The 11772-nt window shown below is 36.9% G+C and overlaps 2 protein-coding genes across 2 annotated transcripts; both read right to left on the bottom strand.

Moving 5' to 3' along the window:
• Window positions 1-2411: 2411 nt before the first annotated feature.
• Window positions 2412-9241, bottom strand: LOC141349780 (uncharacterized). Its single transcript, XM_073853955.1, has 4 exons — window positions 9159-9241; window positions 7489-7687; window positions 3707-3820; window positions 2412-3538 (listed from the first exon to the last, which is right to left on the bottom strand). The coding sequence occupies exons 1-4, from the start codon at window positions 9233-9235 to the stop codon at window positions 2807-2809; spliced, it is 1122 nt and encodes a 373-aa protein (XP_073710056.1). The 5' UTR covers window positions 9236-9241; the 3' UTR covers window positions 2412-2806.
• Window positions 9242-9357: 116 nt separating this feature from the next.
• LOC141349807 (galectin-8-like) lies at window positions 9358-11387 on the bottom strand. Its single transcript, XM_073853977.1, has 6 exons — window positions 10904-11387; window positions 10696-10794; window positions 10120-10208; window positions 9831-10029; window positions 9631-9744; window positions 9358-9522 (listed from the first exon to the last, which is right to left on the bottom strand). Exons 1-6 carry the CDS (start codon window positions 11222-11224, stop codon window positions 9358-9360), a joined length of 987 nt encoding a protein of 328 aa, XP_073710078.1. The 5' UTR covers window positions 11225-11387.
• Window positions 11388-11772: the final 385 nt, after the last annotated feature.

The raw sequence follows: 11772 nt of genomic DNA, 5'->3' as shown, positions 1-11772 counted from the left end.
TGTTGTGTTCACACTGACCCAAACAAACCGTACTCGGACCAAAACGTCATTTGGGCCGGCCAGTGTATGTGTGAAAGCACCCTTACTTGCTATTGTAAGTCACTTTGGATTAAAGTCTCTGCTAAATGTAAATGTTGATGCAAAACAGATTCCAACGGTGAATATATTTAAAAAATACTAACTATTTTTTGAGGCTTATCTTTATTTTTGTTTAATAGTAAAATTAACCAGCCAAAGCAGGGATCATTTTCTTTTACTTGTCAGAATTGTTGTCAATGTTCCTGCAATGCACAGAAATATCAATCTCTCCTGTTTAAATGAATCCCCCTTCAAGAGTGTATAGTATTGTAATGTTTATTCATGCAGCCACTGTAACATTGTCAGAACAGTGTGACATGTAATTTTAGAATGTTGTGCAATTAAAACTAAACCTGTTTCGTTTTTTAAAGAAGCCAGAGGGCAGATTTGGTATTCAAATGGTTTGTTCAATCAGCAGAATTCTCAGGAGTAAAAGAAATACATAATTTTGCGTGAAAAGGTTTTAAATAGAATAATCCAATAGACCATTGGTAATGATATCCCGACTACTTGTTCTGAGTTATTGACTCATTTATTAAAAGTGACATGATCAAAATAATAGCAGTGTTAAGTTTAATCAGTTCCAAACAGAGGATCAACGCAATTTGATTAAAAAGTTAATCTGAAAGGGGAAAATATATAAATGCAACACATTTAAGAAAACTTTATCTTGAATGCTTTAAAATGGCAACAAAAACCCGAAACACGTGGAAAAAAAGCAAGTAAAGTAAAATTTTTGGAGAAAAAAAGGCATGTGCAGAATCACATAAACACATCAGCTTTTCCATATTTACAACACCAAACTTAAAACAGTATGACTCACTTCATCTGATATTTGTTGTGCTAGGAGCAACCTAGCCTGGGTGCCAGCCGATCTTACCCCCGGCCACAAGATTTTGAAAACGGGAATATCGGTCTGGGGTTTCTCCGTAGAGGAGCTACTATGCTTGGACAAATGCTGGTCGAACCAATCAAATTGTCAGGGCGGGCTTTATACGATGATGGACAGATAATCAACAGTAACGTAATGAACCACGTCACCAAAGAGCGCGTGTGTTGAATGGCTGCCGCTGTAGAGTTCAGCTGTGTGGATTCTGACATTGAGTCTGTTCTAAAAGATATCGACAGAGCATTGATTTTAAAAGAGCAACAGAGAAACGCGAGCATTTGTTGATGTTTTTGCCGTCCTTCCTATTCGGCAAAAGTTGGTCGCAACTGAAATGGGTAACGTTATCACGGCGATGCGACTCAGCGTGCATGACGAGATGGATATAATCAGCGGTCGTTGCCAGCTTCTTTTCGGAAGCCCGGAATCATGGTTGCTGAATAAGTGGAGGGACATGCTAGGCTCCAATATTTTCAAGCCAACGTAATGTGTATCGTCGTGGATGAAGTTCACCTAACGTACAAATGGTAAGAGATAGTCTTACTCTATGACTTAGTAAACACTTCATGTTGTGATATAAACGAAATGTTGTAAACATAGTAGGTGTTGATGTACATTCGCTAACTCAGTATAATCACAATGTTAGTGTCATTGTAGCGAAATAACTAGCAGTTTGGTCAGGCTGCAAAGACGTCATTTCAACATACGTCACACACTCCGTTTCTCTGATTGGTCGTAGGTCTATCCAATTGAGTGCAGATGCATTTTTCGGTTGAGACACGCCTCATAATTATAGCTCAATGGAGCGATATCAGACTCAAATTCTGACTAGAATTGAGTATGACAACGTTAGGCTAGGAGCAACCATCATTAGGAAATAAATACATAAATAAATTTTTTATATGTCTTTAAACCACTTTCACAATTGGGGAGCACAGATGCAAAAGCCGCTAAACGCTACCTCCATCAAAAATTAGATAATGATATGAATCGAATTTTGTTTGTGTATTAAACATTCATCAAAAACTTTCGATTTAAATTCACTTAATTCTGGCCTCAGGCCATTCAGAAATATCGCTTTGTTGGCAGAATCAGTTAAATGCTATGACAATTTCTTCTGTCTTCTGTGTGCACGGTAGAAGAATTGGATAAACGATGCAAGAGCTTTTCACCAGGTAAAAGGAGGTTTACCAAATATATTAGGATATTGACAAAATTTTTGAGCCTTTTACCTTTATTTAGAAAGGACAGCGAAGAGAGACTAGATATTTTTTGCATGTACTTAGAGGGTTTTGCAGCTAAAGGCAGTCAATATGGTTAAATACTGTACCAATGAAACAACTAAATTGAGATTTGTGCATTTTACTGTCTAATAACATTTTTATTGACATTAAAGTGAAATTACTGAACCTAAATTACTGAAAACATGTCAGACACACTTAGAGGGCTTTTTTGTTTGTTTGTTTATTTTATTTATTAGCACAATACACATTAATCGACAGTACTGTAAATGTGCCAGTGTTAGCCAGCTAGCTAATTTTTAACTGCAATACTTTGGTAAGATGTTTTATAACCCAATAAGTAAAAACAAGAGAGTTTTGCATCTGAACTTCTCAATTTCTGTAATGAACATTGTATAACAGTTTCTATATAGCTTTATAGTGGCAGTACCAGTATACAGGTGTGTGCTGTGGAACAAAACTCAGAACTCAGATGTGTTTTTTTATTTGACTGTAATAACATCAATAACAGTGATGTCATGGACTTAGACTACGACCATCATCATGCTTAATGTGTGAATATTTATATGCATGGAGGAGGGATGCACAACTTTTGTAAACTTTAGCACTTTTTATGAGTTTGACCATGAGGAGGAGGGATGCAACCGCCTCCTCTTCCATGATGAGGGTGATGAGCAGTAGGAGGAATACGACCACCTTCCATACCATGACGATGGTGATGACCAGTGGAAGGAGGAATACGACCACCTTCCATACCATGACGATGGTGATGACCAGTGGAAGGAGGAATAAGACCACCTTCCATACGAGTGTGATGAACAGTGGGAGAAGAAATAAGACCACCTTCCATACTATGATGAGTGTGCTGAACAGTGGAAGAAGAAATAAGACCACCTTCCATACGAGTATGATGAACAGTGGAAGAAGAAATAAGACCACCTTCCATACTATGATGAGTGTGCTGAACAGTGGGAAGAGAAATAAGACCACCTTCCATACGAGTGTGATGAACAGTGGGAGAAGAAATAAGACCACCTTCCATACGAGTATGATGAACAGTGGAAGAAGAAATAAGACCACCTTCCATACTATGATGAGTGTGCCGAACAGTGGGAAGAGAAATAAGACCGCCTTCCATACGAGTGTGATGAACAGTGGGAGAAGAAATAAGACCACCTTCCAAACGAGTGTGATGAACAGTGGGAAGAGAAATAAGACCACCTTCCATACCATGATGAGTGTGACGAACTTTGGGAAGAGAAATAAAACCACCTCCCATACCATGATGAGTGTAATGAACAGTTGGAGGAGAAACGAAACTGACTTCCATACCCTGTAAAAAAGCATAACCAAAAGAGGTGGTCTGAATTTTGTATATGTTTATGAGCAATATATTTAACAGCATTTGTGAAGAGTATGGTAACTGTTTAAACTTTAAAGGTAGTGGATGTACACTTTAAGAATATTTAACATATTGTCGACATTTTTCTTTATTACTCACCATCATAAAACTAAAGATGCCGACAGAGACTCCACCTTCAATAAAAAGTGCAGTTACTTTGTCCAAAGGCATGCGGTGCTTGTACATGAAGAGTTCTTGGCCTTTCACATGTACCTACAAGAACAAGTTTAAAGAATAATAAAAGTAAACATTTTTAGGGCAAGCCTGGTCGGGCTAGGAGTTTATATTATTTTGAGGTTGGTTTGTTTTTAAATGGCACAAATAACTATTGTCGGTAAGATGAGCAATTATCCCCACTGATATTTTTTGTGGTTGCATGTGTTGCGGAAGTGTCTGCAAAGTCTGCAGTATATGACAAAATACAACAGTTCAGAGACTAGTAGTAAAAGTGCCAACACAATAATCAAACAATAAAAGAAAGACAAAAGATGAACATATATTTCATATAGATATTGGTTTTGACTTTATGGGTGGGTTGCACCAACAAGGATTAAATTAAGCAGAGTTTAGAGCTTATCTATGGTTTGTTGATCTCAGTTTAATTTTAATTCGAGTTGTGTAGCACCACTTAAATTTAAACACAGATTAACAAATCTTAGATTAAAACTTGAACCTGTATTAAACCCTACATCTGCAATTTGTTTTGTCCGCCATGATGTCCGTTGTCATTCAAAAAGGAAATTAACAGTTTATGCTGGCAAAGGTATTGTAATTTTTGTATTATAAACACTGATCTATATAAATGACTAGATTGTTCATGATGTCACAATTCTGAAGCCACTGCGACGCCATATTGGTATGCCCAAACATTCTTTTAAATCAATGGACGTCATCAGATTTTAATGATAAAATATCACTTTACTAGTCTCTGTTTTTCAATAATTTGCTGGTTTTGTAATTATGTTACCTATACAAGTTACCTAAACTTATTCAGAGAAACAACACTGACTGTGTAGCTAAATGTCGAAAAACTGTATTTATACCGTGTTATTAACAGAATGCAGACACACTCACCTTAACAGTTTTTATAAATCCCTTATACTGCCCGATTAAAACATAAACATTGCAAATAACATCAAAAGTAACAATTAATTTACATACACATAAAACTAATCTTGTGTGATTGATACGCTGTAAACCGAAAGATAGATCATGCTTTTTAATGTAAGTCAATGACGCCTACTGCAGGTTGGGCATACCAAAATGGCTACTCAAACTCTGTGCTGGCTTCATAGAAATGTACACCAGATGTCGCCTTGGCTACAGCAGTTTATTGAACCTAATGCGTCAAATAGAGCCGCCATCAGCGTCATTGTAGACAATGGTGTAAAAAATCACAATAAATCGTCATGAATGCGATTTTCTAGGTTTTCTTTTGGTTCGTTTCAACAGTCAGACATGTATTTAGCCATGTCCAGAAAAAAATTAAAGTTTTGATAATATGAAAATCTACTTTTTCTAACTATAATGCATAGTGCTAGTAGGCCTTACATCCATAGGCAGCACAAATGTCTGGCATCCATGTATTCGAAGTAAAGGCGGGGATAGCAGCTTTACCTTGCTACGTCCTATGACAAGACCCCTATTCCAAGATGGTGGCGGTTGTGACGCATGCTCAGAACCCCAAGGCGACATCTAGTGTATATATCTATGTGCTGGCTTCACCTCACGCTGCTACATTAAGCATTCTATGTGCAATCCAGTCATTAATATAGATCAGTGATTAGAAATCCCTACCTACATACATGGGTAATCTAAAGATTTTATTTAAATAAAAACATTTGACGATCTTTTAAAACAATCTATTGTATAGATTTAACGGAGCAATTGGCAGGAAATATTGCGAAGCTCAGATATTGTGATATAATAAACAACATGTGCTGAAGCATTTGCCATAAGGCACCGCCATGTGTCTGTTCATTCACTGCCCTTAAGTTTCTAACTGGAGTGCGTGACAGAGGAGAAGCGCATACGAGCATCGATAGCTGTCACCGGTGCTGTTAATCTTTTTAAGCCGCCAAACTTACTCTGTTGAGATGTTATAATAAACGCATCTTTGAATAGCGCCACAATGTTTGCGGTGTCGGTTTCTGATGATTTAGCCACACATTTAATTGTAAAAAAAAAATTTAAACCTCCTCATATGCAAGTTTAAAGTTAATCCCTATCTGAGATCCCTAAATCCCTAAACAGAGTTTAAAGTAATGGAGCAACATACCGTAAAACTTCAAATAATAGCCGAGTCCCAAATAGACGCCTGTCTCTTTTAGACGCCTGGTGTGACGACAGGTTTGGGTAAATAAACGCCTGTCTTAAATAAAGGCCTGGTCTGTTTTTTAGTTTCGGGTTGTATTTAATCTTCTAAAACCCGTCAGATAGTCTGTTTAAGACAGTTCTATGGTGCAGATTGAACACGCTAAAGTTTTTTTTTTTGCTTACCGGTAGATGTCACGTGACAGACACAGTCATTCCGTTACTCATCACTATGACAACACAACAAGCTTCGTCGCAGGATTGAAGTGATGATGACAGTAGCGAAGTGGCAATTGAGAGAGTCGGGACTTTTCCCCGTGGGCCGGTAGTGTTTTGAGGCAGCTGATAATAGACGGGCTTTCAGTCTTTTGTCATGCATGCACTCCCGCCACACATTGTATTTCCCGCGCGGAAACACTATTTATCATATTTAATATGCTGCAGCGCCTAAAATGTATCTGGCCGCACTGCTCTCTCTCTCTATCAAGCCCGTCTTCCCTAGAGTTCTAGTCGAGCGAGCCAATACAAAAAAAGAGAAAGAGGCTACACAATAGCCAATCAGAAAATAGCACTGTTGTATCTGGGTAAGATTTCACGCAACAACCAATAAAAAGCATATCCTTGTTTGCTTTATTTATACTGCCAATAATTTAAGACTGTTGTTATTACACTAACTAATTTGTTAAACACATTCAAATTAAAAATAAAACGTAATATGTGGTAACCTCCTGCTGTCATGCTGGAACAATTAAATTAAAAGCCTGTCTCTTATAGACGCCTGTCTCTTTTAGACGCCTGGTGTGATGATAGGTTTGGGAAAATAAAAGCCCGGGCTATTATTTGAAGTTTTACGGTAATTAAAGATAATCTAGTTTTACTGTAAAATTTAAAACTGGATCAAAATGACAGTTTAAATGTAACCCAGATTATTTTTAAACAGGGTTAAAGTTTGGTGCAACAGAATTATTAAATAAGCTTTGATTTAAACCAAATGTATACCTAATTCTTGTTGGTGCAACCCACCCTATGTGTGCCAAACCTATAAGTAATAGCAGTAATTTTGTTTCAGAACCTTTAAAAAAACTTAAACTCAATTGTTCTCAAAATTGAAAGATTTTGCTAGATTCAAAGAAATCATACATAATTTTTAAGGTTTTTCAAAATACAGACTGTAAAAAAAATTTTTTTTATTTGTTCATTCCGACTCAATTTGCCGGGAGGGATCACATAAGATTACTTAATCTAAGTAAAAGCTAAAACAAAAACAAAGCTAAAACATTCCCATCTTCCCTGTCTTCCAATGTCTGTTTTAATGGTTTGTCTATCATTGTATCTGTTGAACTCAGGCAAGACAACCTTGTAAAGGTTGTGGTACTACAAGGTGGTGGTGCCCTTGCTACAAAACCTATTATAAAATATATATATATATATTTTAATGGTTACATTTATCATCTTGGTATTGATTTCAAAAATATTTGATATATTTATTTTTTATACAGACATATTCTATTAGGCACACAGCACACAGACCACTTATACATTTGTTTATATTGACATAGGTAACACACCTGGTATCCATGGGGTGTGAAGAAAATAAACAACTCAAAAGCTTCTCCCTGTTTAAAGGGGTTGATTGAAGCATATTCCTCAGTCTCCCATTCTCCATTTCTACGCGTGTTCATGACTACCTTCGAGTTCAGTTGCGGCTTCAACTGGAAAGCAATGTCATCCTTGTCAGACTGCCCACTCAAGAAGTTTATAGAAAACCTGAATGGAAGTTGAGACGTGTCAAAGTAACTACAGTAAATGCAAATGACAACAGTGTAAATTTTTTAAGTTCCATATTGAATTCCAAAAGCCTAAAACTACTACACCTCAAATCACTAATGTTTAATTAGTCCGTGTGTATTGATGGATTGTTTCTTTTCAGACTAGATTCTAGGAACATAAATTCTCTATAAAGCATTGTACATATACTGTGCAATACATGAGGAGCTCAGATGCAAAAGCCACTGAATGACACCTCGATCAAATATGAGATAAAGATGTTGACCAAATGCTCTCGGCACGTACTATACGTTCATCAAATACCTTCGCCTTAAATCAGCTTAATCTCAGCCTATGGCCATTTAGAAATAGTGGTTTCTTGGCAGAATCTATTAAGTGCACAGAAGATTAACTGGATCAATGTCAGCATGCAAAAGGATACGATTCAAAATTGGGTCCCTTGTGAATACATTGACCTGAATATCAAATGTGGTAGTCACATGGATCACAGCGCCCCCTAATGTATGGTTCAGTTTCTTTATTTTTACATTCTGAATTATTTTTCAATGTTTTCAGCTGCACCTTTAGTGATTTGCAACTGCTTACTACGTCTTGTCCAAAGAAGTTGAGTTTTTTGCAAAAAAAAGAACATGTGGTTTTGCATCAAAACACTCAAATTTGTTAAAGTCTCCCTGTAGTCAATAGTTATATCAGTTAAAACTCATCTTTGAACATCATATTTGCACATATAAAAGTTTTACCTGTCCCAGTAATCTATGAATGTGTGAATTTGTCTCTACTCAATAACACAGTGGTGGTGGGGACTAATCCGCATATTCAAACCTATGGTCCGAGCTCTTTCGCATAGATGCTACATTTGGCAGTTTCAGATAAGTAACTGCTAAGTTTGGTTTCACCCAATGTATACGTGAACTACACGTTTGCAGCACTAATTTTTTAGCACTGATGTTAACAGGTGTGAACATCACAGAAGCAGAAGTAAAGCAGCTTTGCTGCAATCATTAACTCGAACAACTGATCCAAGCATTCAATTGTTAAGATTGCTTACATGTTTGTGACAATAGAAAACAAAGCAATTTTAAACCGCTGGAATGAGACTTGCAATTCTATGGAGAAAGTACTTAGCAATGATGTTGAATGATAAATTTGCACACGACATGTCTTAAAGCTTATTAAAAACACCACATAGAAATATAATCAACAATAAAACCCTGATTTTCCCTACAAGGGGACTTTAAATATCAATGAAATGATTAAAGTTACATTTTTGTAAACAAGACATTTCAATTACTGTACTGATACCTTTTCAGTGCCATTAAATGAATAACTAAATCTAGCAGTGCATTGTATAATAAGCTAAACAACCTCAATTCTGTGCATATTAGATAAATAATTGTAATAATGCATTGTATATAGTTGCAAACACACATCCATCTAAATAAATGCTTACCAGTCAGCATTACTAGCAACAATTCCATGCATAAACAAGGACATGCCTGGTTTCACTCCCCCAGGAATTGGGCCCATATAGGGAATTATCTGCAGTAAAAACAAACAGCTATCAGCCCTATGTCATCTAGAAGGTTATGGTGGGTTTAAAACTTATTACTGTAGAAAATCTTAAATTTCTATAATGACTCATGTTTCTTTCAACCTCTTGAAAGAACCAACCGCTTCAACCTGTACTGTATGTAACTTATAGGATTTTGAACTGGAAGCAAGAGGTCTGATTGTATGCTGGGAAGTTCACACTGCAGGCTGCCCACATCTAAGATTTGCATGCCTTTCACAGCAAATGAACTCTGGCTCCAGTTCTATTAAGGCAAAATAAAGACAGAAAAGTTCATAAAAGTTTTTATCTTCCACTTAATTCTTACTGGATTTTGCAACTGATAAAATAATGATAAAAATGTTTTACTCACTTGAATGAAGCCACAAAGATTTACAGCAACATTTCCAACAATATTCAAAGCTGAAACTTTTTCCACAGGTATACGGTGCCTGAACAAGTAAATCTCGTAGCCATTTACAGAAACCTGATGAATCAGAATTAAATGATTTATATAATGACAAGTTCTTGGCTATTTTTTAGATGTCTTGTTTCATGTCACAAGGCACATACCTGATATCCTTCAGTTTTGATAACAATTATTAACTCCAAAGGTTCTCCCATTTTGAAGGGGGGAACAGGAGCAAATTCTTCAGCTTCCCATTTTTCTCCCCTGAAGCTATTCATGACCGCCTTGACGTTATTTTGGAAGTGAAAGTGAAAAGCAATGTCATCCTTGTCTGACTGCCCAGTCTTGAGGTTTATTGCAAATCTACAGTGACGTTAAAAATTATGACAAACCGTTTGTAATTTGATAAATTCTTGAAAAATATTAATTGTATATATGATAAGATTCACTTACGGGTCAGTTTCACTACCAACAACACCCTGCAAGTACATGGCCATGCCTGGTCTTAATCCCCCAGAAATCGGGCCCACATATGGAAGGGACTGTCATAAAACAAACAAACATCAGATCTATAATAGCTAAAATTAGAATCTGAATAAGATTTTTTATTTTTTACAATATCATATTAAAAAACATCTTTAGGTGCTACCACTTTATTGCACACTAAGGGGCGGTTCACATTTTGCGTCTAAAACCTGAAATACTGAATCTTGCAGCTGCCTGCTATTGCTCAAGTGGAACAGGAGTTTACCCTAAATACTTGAAACTTCAGCTTATACTTTTATACTGTTTTTAATACTACATACTTATTTCCTGTATTTTATGGTTGTATTTTAATAACGAGACAGAGAAATAAATATATATGTGATCACTATACAATTGTAAAAACAACACATCTTGGTAGCATGGTGGCGTAAGACTTTTGCACAGTACTGTACATTCAAAATAACGTATTTGTACGTGCAAAAATTATGCAAAATGTGAAACGTCTCAAAGAACTTATTACACAGGATCTGCAGGTTCACTCACAGGATTTTTGACTGGCAGTGAGAGTTCTGAGATTATGTTAGATGAGGCAGACTGCAAAAAGACATTCAGATGCTTGGCAAATGAGGATTTGTCCCAGTTCTAGAGGGAAAAGAGGGTATTTTTTACTCAACACATGATTGCCACTGGCTTGTCACGAACATCATTCATATTTCAATGTTTCCAGAACTGTCAAAAACATTTTAATTACTTGTATGAAAGCAAACAGGTTCACAGCAACATGTCCTTCAATGTTTATCACTGACACTTTTTCCAGCGGTATGCGGTGTTTGAAGAGGTAGTGCTCCTTGCCATTCACGTACACCTGATGAATCGAAGCCAAAAGGTCAGTGTGAAGAAAAGCTCTCAGCTGTCTCTTGAGCAGTTTTGATTTTAATTTGGGTGACAAAGCGTGTACCTGATATCCTTCAGACTTGATGACAATGAACATCTCAAAAGCTTGTCCCACATTGAAGGGGTTGTCGGGGCCGGATTCCTCATCTTCCCATCCTCCATTTCTGAAGCTGTTCATAGCTACATTCGAGTTGTATCGTGGATTGAAGTGAAAAGCAACGTCATCCTTGTCAGATGGCCCAGTCTTGAAGTTTATTGCAAACCTGCATGAAAGTTGGAACACATTAAGGCATCTACATATAAACGACAAAAGGCTTTATCAATCTTTCAAGGCCCATGATGAATTCTTACATCCCACAAGCACTTCACCTTAGATCACAACTAGTTTAAAATTCTGTGTGTGTTGAAGGATACAGTGTTATCCTGACTACATTTCAGGATTACATGCACTGTCGATATGATCACAGATACCCAGCTACCAAAAGTACTACTTACCGGTCACCTGTGGTGCCAGCCACTCCCTGAAAGTACAAGGCCAGTCCTGGTTTCAGACCCTCTGGAATTTTGCCCACATAGGGAAGAGACTGCAGTAAGCAGAATAAATAGGCATTAGTCCTATGTCAAACAGAACCTTGTGGCAGGTTTTCAAGTCATTGACATGGGAAATTCAGAATTTCTTTAGGCATCGGACACTGCGATGTGACTATGGCTTCTTTGTTAAAATGC

The sequence above is a fragment of the Misgurnus anguillicaudatus genome, chromosome 15 (assembly GCF_027580225.2).
Source record: "Misgurnus anguillicaudatus chromosome 15, ASM2758022v2, whole genome shotgun sequence".
Classification (NCBI taxonomy): domain Eukaryota; kingdom Metazoa; phylum Chordata; class Actinopteri; order Cypriniformes; family Cobitidae; genus Misgurnus; species Misgurnus anguillicaudatus.
Note: the sequence above shows the minus strand (reverse complement) of the source record. Positions and strands in the feature narration are given on the sequence as shown.